The 12,639-nt window shown below is 45.0% G+C and overlaps 2 protein-coding genes across 2 annotated transcripts in view; one reads left to right on the forward strand and one right to left on the reverse strand.

The window, feature by feature from the left end:
• The window catches only part of sub1b (SUB1 regulator of transcription b), a 275,625-nt gene that overhangs the window by 103,572 nt on the left and 159,414 nt on the right, over positions 1-12,639 (forward strand). The gene's annotated exons all lie outside the window — the stretch shown is intronic.
• Positions 1,723-6,920, reverse strand: si:dkey-3h3.3 (uncharacterized protein LOC100144568 homolog). Its single transcript, XM_056419278.1, has 4 exons — positions 6,692-6,920; positions 2,773-3,693; positions 2,201-2,418; positions 1,723-2,130 (listed from the first exon to the last, which is right to left on the reverse strand). Exons 1-4 carry the CDS (start codon positions 6,695-6,697, stop codon positions 2,061-2,063), a joined length of 1,215 nt encoding a protein of 404 aa, XP_056275253.1. The 5' UTR covers positions 6,698-6,920; the 3' UTR covers positions 1,723-2,060.

A 12,639-nucleotide genomic window follows, 5' to 3' on the forward strand; every position in this document is an offset into this window, starting at 1 on the left:
CAGATTTATTCATCACACATTTCATTTTGTGATTGAAACTAGTTAATGGATCATTTGACAATTAGTTCTCGTCTGGAGAGGAAAACACCTGGATGAGTAAAAAGTCAGTTAATACCCACAGTTGTAGATCACATGTTATGACATCATAGCAACGTGCCGACTAATGGAAACTTCTTAGTTATATTATCGTTGACACTATGTGAAGGGGCTTTGTAAATCATCTTTGTCCTGCAAAGGTTACTCAACATATTGCATCCCCCGTACCTTTAGTCAAGGAAACATCCCGTGTGGAGACAGACAATAACTAAGGATGTCTAGGATGAAGACTGGTGTTATTCACAGGATCCTGCAATGTCTACTCATCAAAAGACCTCAAGACACAAGTCCTTCTGGATTCTCCATCTTGTTTACCTTAAATACATGTTTCATTGACTCTTCAGTTCACCCTTACTGACTCCTGAGGGACTCCGTGTAGCGGTGACTCTTCAGTTCACCCGTAGACTCCTGAGGGACTCCGTGTAGCGGTGACTCTTCAGTTCACCCGTAGACTCCTGAGGGACTCCGTGTAACGGTGACTCTTCAGTTCATGGTTACAGACTCCTGAGGGACTCCGTGTAACGGTGACTCTTCAGTTCACCCTTACTGACTCCTGAGGGACTCCGTGTAGCGGTGACTCTTCAGTTCACCCTTAGAATCCTGAGGGACTCCGTGTAACGGTGACACTTCAGTTCACCCATAGACTCCGTGTAACGGTTACTCTTCAGTTCACCCATAGACTCCTGAGGGACTCCGTGTCACGGTGACTTTTTCTTTGCTCCGTCCCGATGCGCGCAAACCGGTGTCGGAGCTCTGCGGCGTACAAGACGGCGGGCAGAGGACTGTTAACGCGATACGGAGAGACAGAAATGACGTTCTGCTGCTGTAATGTGGCGCTATAGAGAAAGTGACAGGGGGGCGGGCAATTTTTTTTTAATGTCATGCGATCTACCATACTACGCCGCGATCGACTGGCAGGTCGACGTATTGAGCACCCCATGTCCAGGTGGTCAGTGGGTCCCTGAGGGTTCAGGGTTTAAAGCCTTAGGGGCCATTGGGCCATTGAAGTACACACACTTGTGTGTGATGTGTAACACCGAGGTGACCGCACTCTGACCAGCGGCTGCTCCTCGTTGACCTTAGTTAACCTCGAGACTCGTTCTAGACCGAATGTACTGACATGATCCGGTTCAACCCATGTTTACCATGTCAGCCTCCAGTATTTGGATCTTTTCACTGGGCCTTTAGGCCATGAACACACACTAATATGTGATTTCTGCCTGTTTAATTTGACACATAACATCTAAAGTCAAAACCTTACCAGAAACATGTAAAACCTGTAAAACCAGTAAGACAGGAAATTAACCGCTGCATGTCTGCATCAGATAACCAACCACTTGCCGACGGTGACGTTAAAGTTAGTCGGTCTTATCCCAGAGAACATTGAATACAACATCCAATCAAATATTTAAGAAATCTAATAAGTCAGTAATATGAGTGGACACAACAAATATTTTGGAATTATTAATGTTTTTCTTTTTGCTTGTTTGGGAACCTCGCCGAACATCAAAGCCCAGTCCAACGTGGTCAACACCAGCCACCTGCCAGTCACCTTGTAGCCCCGCCCACAGTGTACTCTGCTTTTGGGACTACTTAATGTACTGAATGAAGAAGACTGGAACCGTAGAGATTGAGACATAAACTCATGTTTACTGAGGGAATAAATCAAGTGACAAGTTATTTTCTCAAAGGCCCCAGTACAACCAGAGGAGTCGACCCCCTGGTGGCCATGAGAGGGAATGCAGGTTTTACAGTTAGTTCGCGCCTAAGTTAATCAGGACTAACAAACAACTCTCAGACATTTAGGAATGTTTAAAAAAATACTTAGTGAGTTCAAACAATAACTGAATTGTCAAACACTGATCCGTGATAACACAAATTAATGATGAACGTCCTCTATGGTTATACGTGTCATTAAAACATATGAAGCTCCATTAAACACGAGCTGCCTGGAGCTGAACCCGTCATTCAATCCCTTTGAGCTTCAGCTCCTCCTGCACTCGGCTCAGGTAGTCGTGGTCGGGGTATCCATATCTGTGAACGAGGACACAGAGTTCAGTGACATCGCACGTCGTCATGGTGACCATCAGTGAGCCAGACTCACCGGGTCGGGCCTCCGTGGGTGGACGTCTTGTGGTGGATGTCGTTCCACGTCACCGTGTTGCTCCTGCCGCTGGTGGAGGACTGGCCCACGGTGAAGATGAGCTTCTGGTGGAAGGCCCTCCTCAGCAGCTCCAGGGTCCTCCGGCCCTCAGCGCAGTCTGGTAGGTAGGCGATGCGGTACGCGCCTTCGTACGGCTGCCGGGGGCTCGGGTGCTCCTCCTATAGGACGGGGGGGATGTAGTTATGGGCTCTGTGGGCGGACGGGGGTCCACAGCTCTAATGGGCTCTCCACAGGGGGTCCACAGCTCTAATGGGCTCTCCACAGGGGGTCCACAGCTCTAATGGGCTCTCCACAGGGGGTCCACAGCGCTTAGGTAACACAAGCTTTACAACATGGCAGACTACTTTATTATTAAAGGAAATAATGACACCTGCCAATCAGTTAAGACCCTCACTGGGAAGACCCTCACTGGGATGGTCCCGTCGCCATGTGACTGAAGCTAACTCCCTGAAGAAGCGGTCGGAGCTGCTGGTCCCTGAGTTCAGGTGCATGTGGTCCTGTGTTGGACTCACCTTCTGGATGCCGTTTGGGATGTGGTAGTGTATGGTGATGGTTCCATACTTCTCGTATCCCGGTAGCGGCGAAGCGGTGACGCTGACCTCCATCTCCCCTCCGTCGGGCTGCGTCCCCGTCAGGGCGCCGTACAGCGCGCCGCACGTCGGGCACACGGGCTTGTAGTGGAAGGCCTTCTCCAGGCAGCCGGTGCAGAACGAGTGCCGACAGCGCAGAGTCTCTTTGTCGAGGGCCGTCATCGGCTCCATGCAGATGGGACACGGGTCCTCTTCCTCTCCGGGGCCCACAGGCGGCGTGTTCGCTGGAGCTCCGCCCACCGGATTGGTGCTGGAGCTCGACGTGCTTTGGGAAAGGAACTCTTTCAGTTTAGCAAGGTGCACGAAGGACCCGGTCGCCGTCGGGTCGCCTCCGCCGGGCCCGCCTTCGAAGAGGAGCTCCGGGAACCTGGCGCCCAGGTCCGTGCGGTCGAGACCAGGCGGCAGGGACGCGGTCTGCAGGTCGGACGCCGTCCTCTGGTAGAACGTGACGAACCGCTGCCGGAACAAGTCGGCGTGGACGGGGAGCGAGGAGGCGTCGCGCGGTCGGAGAACCACCCGCTCCGTGCCGCCGGGCTCGTGGAGCTCTTCAATGGAGAAACTGCTCCCTTGAATCTTCTCAAGTTCCTCGGCGTGTTTCTTGTGGATGAAGGCCATGACGACCCCGGACACGGCCACAGGCGTGACGTGAGGCGAGGCGGCCGGACGCTCTCGGTCCACCTCCTCCGTCAGGCTGGTGCTGAGGGTCTCCAGCTCCTCAAAGGTTCCTCTCACCGCGTAGACGCCGGCCTTCTTCTGCCAGCCGTACGGCAGGAGAAGCTTCTGTAATCTCCCAGGGTCTTTGAAGTACTTTTCAGGGACGAGGACACTGATGTCCGTGATGAACTGCAACGAGACGGCAACGTTAGCTGCTATCCGTCTGAATGCTACTTGCTAAAAATGCTAGTTCTGGGGTTGAAGTTATTACACAAGCACGAGTCAACCCGTCTGTGTCCTTTAAAACTTGTTTCACTGAGGAACAAGTCCTAAACCAAGTCCTAAAACAAGTCTTAAACCAAGTCCTAAAACAAGTCCTAAACCAAGTCCTAAACCAAGTCCTAAAACAAGTCTTAAACCAAGTCCTAAAACAAGTCTTAAACCAAGTCTTAAACCAAGTCCTAAACCAAGTCCTAAACCAAGTCCTAAAACATGTCCTAAAACAAGTCTTAAACCAAGTCCTAAACCAAGTCCTAAAACAAGTCTTAAAACAAGTCCTAAACCAAGTCCTAAACCAAGCCCTAAACCAAGTCCTAAAACAAGTCCTAAACCGAGTCTTAAAACAAGTCCTAAAACAAGTCCTAAAACAAGTCCTAAACCAAGTCTTAAAACAAGTCTTAAAACAAGTCCTAAACCAAGTCCTAAAACAAGTCTTAAACCAAGTCCTAAACCAAGTCTTAAAACAAGTCCTAAACCAAGTCTTAAAACAAGTCCTAAACCAAGTCTTAAAACAAGTCCTAAACCGAGTCCTAAACCAAGTCTTAAAACAAGTCCTAAAACAAGTCTTAAACCAAGTCCTAAACCAAGTCTTAAACCAAGTCCTAAACCAAGTCCTCAACCAAGTCTTAAAACAAGTCCTAAACCAAGTCCTAAACCAAGTCTTAAACCAAGTCCTAAACCAAGTCTTAAAACAAGTCCTAAACCAAGTCCTAAAACAAGTCCTAAAACAAGTCCTCAAACAAGTCCTAAAACAAGTCTTAAACCAAGTCTTAAAACAAGTCCTAAACCAAGTCTTAAAACAAGTCCTAAAACAAGTCCTAAACCAAGTCCTAAACCAAGTCTTAAAACAAGTCCTAAAACAAGTCTTAAAACAAGTCTTAAAACAAGTCCTCAACCAAGTCCTCAACCAAGTCTTCAAACAAGTCCTAAAACAAGTCCTCAAACAAGTCCTAAACCAAGTCTTAAAACAAGTCCTAAACCAAGTCCTCAAACAAGTCCTAAACCAAGTCTTAAACCAAGTCCTAAACCAAGTCTTAAAACAAGTCTTAAAACAAGTCCTAAACCAAGTCCTAAAACAAGTCCTAAAACAAGTCCTCAAACAAGTCCTAAAACAAGTCTTAAACCAAGTCTTAAAACAAGTCTTAAAACAAGTCCTAAAACAAGTCCTAAACCAAGTCCTAAACCAAGTCTTAAAACAAGTCCTAAAACAAGTCTTAAAACAAGTCTTAAAACAAGTCCTCAACCAAGTCCTCAACCAAGTCTTCAAACAAGTCCTCAAACAAGTCCTAAACCAAGTCTTAAAACAAGTCCTAAACCAAGTGCTCAAACAAGTCCTAAACCAAGTCCTCAAACAAGTCTTAAAACAAGTCCTAAACCAAGTCCTCAAACAAGTCCTAAAACAAGTCCTAAACCAAGTTTTAAACCAAGTCTTAAACCAAGTTTTAAACCAAGTCTTAAACCAAGTCCTAAAACAAGTCCTAAACCAAGTCTTAAAACAAGTCCTAAACCAAGTCCTAAACCAAGTCTTAAAACAGGTCTTAAAACAAGTCCTAAACCAAGTCCTCAAACAAGTCCTAAACCAAGTCCTAAACCAAGTCTTAAAACAGGTCTTAAAACAAGTCCTAAACCAAGTCCTAAACCAAGTCCTCAAACAAGTCCTCAAACAAGTCCTCAAACAAGTCCTAAACAAAGTCTTAAAACAAGTCCTAAACCAAGTCCTAAACCAAGTCTTAAAACAAGTCCTAAAACAAGTCTTAAACCAAGTCCTAAAACAAGTCCTAAAACAAGTCTTAAACCAAGTCCTAAAACAAGTCCTAAAACAAGTCTTAAAACAAGTCCTAAACCAAGTCTTAAACCAAGTCCTAAGACAAGTCCTAAACCAGGCAAATTGTTTGTTTTCTTGGCTGTTGTTGATGCTAACTTCCTGTTGTTGATGCTAACTTCCTGTCTCCCTGGAGCAGACTGACGGACATCAGAGGAACACTCAACACAAGGAGCTCGTAAACGGATGTTCTGATGGGTCAGGAATAGTTGTTACAATATAAACATTATTAAATGATGCATGTTGAATTCTAAATGAAATCATTGGGCACGCTAAAAGCCAGAGGTATCAGATTTGGTCAAATATAACAAAAGAAAGTATATAAAATCCAAACCCAGCTTTAATATGTGTGAGTCCATATTAGATCAAAAATATTCGGTTAACACAATTATATTCAGCCACTAAAATGTCTTTGCTAACTAATGTCTGAACACCGTTAGCTGCAATAAAGTCAGAATGCACATTTTACAATTTACTAATTTAAATGTTTACACCTTAACTTACACCAGTGAATAAAACAGTCACTTTTCCCTGCAATTGTTTATATGTAGATATATTTTACAAATAGATTTTGTTTAGTTGGACTCGTGTAATTCAAGTGTTGGAGAGTAATTCATGTTTTCAGGCGTCATCACAAAGTCAACATGTTTACTCTTATTATAATTAATAATAACAGCATGTTAACAGTATGAGTTATAGACTTTACTTTTAAACAAATTAAAATGTTTTAGGGTTCATGCCTGTTGTTAGTTAAAACGGAAGAGCTTTTATTTTGAAAGTCCGACGCCAATATCCGTAAACTTCTATTTCGTTCACTTCCGGTCTAACTATGATCGTTTTCTGCCCGTAAATCAACGCGTTGCTGCCGCTTCAGAGACCTGATGAAGTCACGGCGCGGCCATGACGCGAGTCTTTAGGAATACAACAACAACAACAACAACAACAACAGAGTTCACGAGCACCGGAACTTCTCCCGGGGCGGTGAACCCGGTTCTGAGCTCGTGTCTCATCGCCCTCGACCCGCCTCGGCCCGCTGGTCCTAACGTAAAGCCCCGGTACCGGCCCCGGTACCGGCCCCGTACCTACCTCCATGCTGCTGGCCGTCCTCACACCGGGAACAGACCGCTCTGCCCACCGGGGACTCGCTGCGTCGGTAGCTTTCACTTTGAGGCTCAGCCTGTTGGTGGCGCTGCAGCGCCCTCTGGCGGCGAGCCGGCGCACCGCACCCCGACGTGAACGCGCTGAAAATGCAACAAAAGAATCAATGAAGAACAATAAAGAATGAACAAAGGATTAGTTTAAGTCACACATATAAAGATGTTCAGTTTTAATATAAAATGTTCTTCAACAAGCAGACAAGCAGATGATTTATTTTAATAATCAAGTGTATTATTGGTTTAATATCTCCAGACATCATGTGATGGTTTGTCTTCTATATTTTATAAATGGTCCTGAGGTCCACTACAGTGGACATGCTGTCACATTAAATCATAATAATGTCCAAGATGTTTAAATATTACGATGTTTATTTAACTTGAAATATTCAGTTGAGTCATTCATTAAACCATCGTACGGTGAGTAGACTGGTCGTTTCTTTGTGGTATTTAACCTGAAACAATGATGTCATCCAGGCACGTGCACAGATAGAGCCCTCGTGGTGCTCAAGCACCAGCCCTTTTGCCCTGGATGAGTAAAGGGCCCTTTTTGCTGGAGCCCACTTTTTTTATTCATCAGTATTTTAGAATAAAAGTTACTCTTTCTGTCATCAAGTCCCCCCAAATGTGTTTTAATATCCGCCGGGGCATTTATCTGAAAACTTCGCCCCGACATGCTCCGCGGCGCTCACGAGCTCACGTGCCCCTCCGCCCCCCGCCGCGCCCCTCCCTCCTCCTCCTCCACTTCCTCCACCGCGCAGTGCTGCAGAAAGTCTCTACATCTTCCGCCTGAGACTGAAAACACATCTTTTCCGACTATATCTGGATTAAAACACAGATTTGCACTTCAGTGGCACTGGGATGGCACTTATTGTGGTGCTTTTGTGGTTCGACTGAGTTGAGGAAATGTTGCTTCCTGTGTTCTTGTTGTTCTTGGTTTGTACTCTAGGTTGAAATGCACTTATTGGAAGTCGCTTTGGATAAAAGCGTCTGCTAAATGACATGTAATGTAATGTAATGTAATGTGCTCCTCCTTCTCCTCTGACCCGCAGCGTCTGACAAACAGGTCATGACGTGTTTGTCCCCTGACTTTGTTTTGTGATAAATCAACCACAACATTAGCGCTGCTGAAAACATGACGTCACAACTGGTCCGACGTTTCCTAACAAAATAAACAAACAAAAACTCACGAAATCCGTGATTTCAAAGCCTTGCAGCTGTTTACTGACGTTATATTAGTTATGTTTAGAGAATAGAGAGAGGGAGAGAGAGAGTGAAGTTGAGAAGAAAGAGAAGAGAGAGAGAGAGAGTGCATTCGTATTCCGTTCTATTTAACAGGGGCTAGTCTAAGTGGCCAGACTGATACAAAAATCATAAGGCCTCTGGTATTGTTCAGAGGGATGTCTGTTGATGTCTATCAATATCGCTCATTTTGAAAATGACGTAAGAGGGCAATACGGATCCGTATCAGACCAGCGAGGAGGGCGATACGACCCATTAGCCAATCAGAACGCTTGTACTGCTGCTATATATAATAATTCATCTTTATTCATTGTTCTGACTTAATTTACTGAGTTTGCTCTCTTTATTGTTTAAGCTTGTCCAAGAAAGACACCTGCTGTTGTATTTTGGTCTCGCACCTTAAGTGCCTTTGTTTTGCTCCGCCAAAATCCAGTTCTAACCTGTTCAAAGAGCTGTGTGGATCGAAGCAGTTTCTAGCGGTCAGATCCTTGGAGTAAATACGTCCGTAAGTGTTCTATGTTATAATTGCTTGAGACATAAGATGGTAACAGTTACAAAATACCTCTGTGATAATTCTAAAGAAAACGAATTAGCATAATTTTACATTTGGTTATGAACCTATGCTGCCATGACTAGCTTGCTAACTAGCCTGTGTTTGCTAACTATGTAGCTTGTGGTTATTGTCAGATATGTTTTGTATTTTGCTTGTTTACAAGACACATGTTTAACGATATAGTAATGAGACATATGTGATATGTTGTCTTTCTGTTTATTTTATAGTTTTACCACACTGAAAAGAGAGAATAGAAGAGCAACAGAGTTATCTAAAGAATGAACATCTGAAAGTAAAGTTCATCAACAAAACATTCTGGAGCGTCATTCCTTCTGCACTCTTTGGTTAGCTATCTGTCTGTGCCTTGTAAGGATGCACACAATTGCTAGGACAGAATATTCATAAAGAAAATGTAAGCAAGCAGTCTGATGCTGCCCAGAGGAAACGCAGGTCGAGGATGTATTGCATCATCAGTACAATGCTGCTTATGCTTCAACTCTGTCACAATTCATTTTTTGGCATTGGGTGCCCTTTTTTGTTTGTTTGAGCACCTGCCCCCCAAAATGTCTGTGCACGTGCCTGATGTCATCACGGAATAAAGTTTTGACACAAAGTTCACTCCAGCAGGAGATGGAAAACAAACTTGTAAACATTAATTTATTGACTTGTTGATTCACAGTAACAATGTGCATCAATATCGACGTTTACACCCAGAAGCCCTGAGGCCCAGTGCAGGAGCTCTCTGCCTGCAGTAGCGCTGTTTCCCCAGCAGGGGGCAGCACAGCTCCACGCGGCTCTCAGCTTCCCCCCGTCACTCCCAGCCGGTCTCTCCTGAAAGGCCGCCGGTCCTCTCCACGGCGGAGACCGGTACAGACCCCAGGTACAGACCCCCGGTACAGACCCGGGGCCCGGGCCCGTATTCACGCGGCTCTGACCGGCGGATTTATTTGTGGAATTTACAAAGTTAATTTCCCTCTTTTCTATATTTCGGCCATAAGGCTGTACTATTTATTTAAAGGCTTCAAACAACCCACAGAAATATATACATTTAAATATGTATATATTAAACTAACAAAACAAATATATATATATATATATATATATATTTATGTATTAAACTAACAAAACAAATATCTATATACATATATGTAAATATGTATTTATGTATTAAACTAACAGAACATATATATACATATATGCAGTGAATGGGATATCATAATTCACCCTTGTTCCTGGTGTAGTTCTTTACACAGTTATGTAATGCGTCACACACATCGGTGTGACTGTTCCGGGATCGCGGTCCCTTTAAGTGTTGTGTTGTTGTTGTGATGTCGAGCCCCATGCGGGTTTGGTATCTGGGCAGCGCCATCTTGTGATCATTCGTTTTGTTATACGGAATAAACGAGACACACACTTGTGTGCTCAACTTGAGGAATTGTGTTTTGCGTTTTAATGCAACTTCCACACTGGTGACCCCGACGCCTCTTTGCTGGACGTATTCGCAAACACGACTCGACCATGGCATGACGCGTTACCCTCAAACTCCCGAATTCTGGGAATCTTCAGCGTCGTCATGGTTCGCCCAGGCGGGCGCAGTTCGGGCTGCGGGACATTACCGCGGATACAACACGGTACTACTACGTTGTGTCAGCTCTCGGTAACTCAACGGCGACCCGAGTGGTGAGTCTCCTGAAGCGTCCTCCAGCTACGGAGGAATATGCGGCGCTCAAAGCCCACCTGCTAAAGACTTCTGAACTGTCCGACGCTGAGAGAGCTAGCAGGCTGCTCTCCCTCCAAGGGCCAGGTGACGGCAAACCGTCCGAGCTCATGGACCGCATGCTGGATCTCCTGGGGGAGCACAGACCCGACTTTCTTTTCACCCACCTTTTCCTGCGTCAGCTGCCTTCCCAAGTCAGAGCTGCACTGGCCAACACCGCCATCACGGACTGTCGAGCACTGAAGAGGCTGATACATTTCTCCTGGCGAGTCAAGAGCACTGCGTCATGGCCGAGCTTCTCCCCACGCACGGCGCTCCGGGGACAATGGCGGATTCCTCTTCTCGTCAGCAGCAGTCTTCTTCAGGCTCGTGCTTCTATGTGCATTCTCTGCTAGAGGAAGACTAGAGGCCTTTAGATTGTATCATGGTGGAGTTAATGGTTGACAAACAAGAGAAACATGTTCTGTTTAACCTCCTGTTACCTTTACATTTACTAACATATTTTACCCTCGGGGTCAATTTGACCCCAGCAATTAAAACCTCCAGAAAATTATTAGAATTAATATTGCTTCCCAAGTTTAAGTGTGAGTTTCTTTATGTTTGTTTGTTGACTACCTAAATAGCCCTTTAAATAAATAAAAAAGTTGATATTTCTTATATGTTTGACACAGTGAAAAACAGCCTGGGGTCAAATTGACCCCAAAGAACACCGACATTAAACATTGAATGGGGTCAAATTGACCCGAAAGGTAACAGGAGGGTTAAACATTCTGTTTAGGATGAAGATGTATTAATGTTCCATATGGAAGAAAACTGCTAAATAACTGCTGAGTTGCAGCACCATTGTATAGAAGAATGTATAAATGTATATATCCGTCTTTTGTCATAAATCTCTATGTTCTCACAAAATATACCGAGAATATCGGTAATATGTGATTAATCATGATTAATCCACAAAAACCTGTGATTAACCCGATTAAAAATTGTAATCGTTTCACAGCCCTAGTTTTAATGCAACTTCCACATATATACATTTATATATTAAACTAACAAAACAAATATATATATATTTATGTATTAAACTAACAAAACAGATATCTATATACATATATGTATTTATGTATTAAACTAACAAAACATACATATACATATATATATTTATATATTAAACTAACAAAACAAATATATATATATAGAGAAGAAACCCGATCTGGAGGCGGAGCTTCGTTCCATAAATCACACTTTATGACTTTTTCATGGCAGGAAAAAGATTGTTACGGCGTCCTCTGAGTTTCTTTAAAGTCTCAGATAGCTTCACAACATGCTCCTCCTCCTCCTCCTCCTCCTGCTCCTCCTCCTCCTCCTTCTCCTCCTCCTCTTGCTCCTCTTGCTCCTCCTTCTCCTCCTGCTCCTCCTCCTCTTGCTCCTCCCCCTCCTGCTCCTCCTTCTCCTCCTCCTCCTCCTGCTCCTCCTCCTCCTGCTCCTCCTCTTGCTCCTCCTCCTCCTGCGGCTCCTCCTCCTCCTCCTCCTCCCGGAGCTCTAAGGAGGTGATGCCCGGCGGAGTCCCTGTTAGCCGGTGTTGTGGTCGCGCCCCTGAAGGGGAGCACAGCCAGGTCTTCTTGTTTCTCTCTGAAGGTCTTCTGGTTTCTCTCCGGAGGTCTTCTGGTTTCTCTCCGGAGGTGTTCTGGTTTCTCTCCGGAGGTCTTCTGGTTTCTTTCCGGAGGTCTTCTTGTTTCTCTCTGAAGGTCTTCTGGTTTCTCTCTGATGGTCTTCTGGTTTCTCTCCGGAGGTCTTCTTGTTTCTCTCTGAAGGTCTTCTTGTTTCTCTCTGAAGGTCTTCTGGTTTCTCTCTGATGGTCTTCTGGTTTCTCTCCGGAGGTCATCTTGTTTCTCTCTGAAGGTCTTCTGCTTTCTCTCTGAAGGTCTTCTGGTTTCTCTCTGAAGGTCTTCTGGTTTCTCTCCAGAGGTCTTCTGGTTTCTCTCCAGAGGTCTTCTTGTTTCTCTCTGAAGGTCTTCTGGTTTCTCTCCGGTGGTCTTCTGGTTTCTCGCCGGAGGTCTTCTGGTTTCTCTCCGGAGGTCTTCTGGTTTCTCTCCGGAGGTCTTCTGGTTTCTCTCTGAAGGTCTTCTGGTTTCTCTCTGAAGGACTTCTGGTTTCTCTCCGGAGGTCTTCTGGTTTCTCTCTGGAGGTCTTCTGGTTTCTCTCTGAAGGTCTTCCTGTTTCTCTCCGGAGTTCTTCTGGTTTCTCTCCGGAGGTCTTCTGGTTTCTCTCTGGAGGTCTTCTGGTTTCTCTCTGAAGGTCTTCTGGTTTCTCTCTGAAGGTCTTCTGGTTTCTCTCCGGAGTTCTTCTGGTTTCTCTCTGAAGGTCTTCT

This window comes from Pseudoliparis swirei, chromosome 7, assembly GCF_029220125.1.
Source record: "Pseudoliparis swirei isolate HS2019 ecotype Mariana Trench chromosome 7, NWPU_hadal_v1, whole genome shotgun sequence".
Classification (NCBI taxonomy): Eukaryota; Metazoa; Chordata; class Actinopteri; order Perciformes; family Liparidae; genus Pseudoliparis; species Pseudoliparis swirei.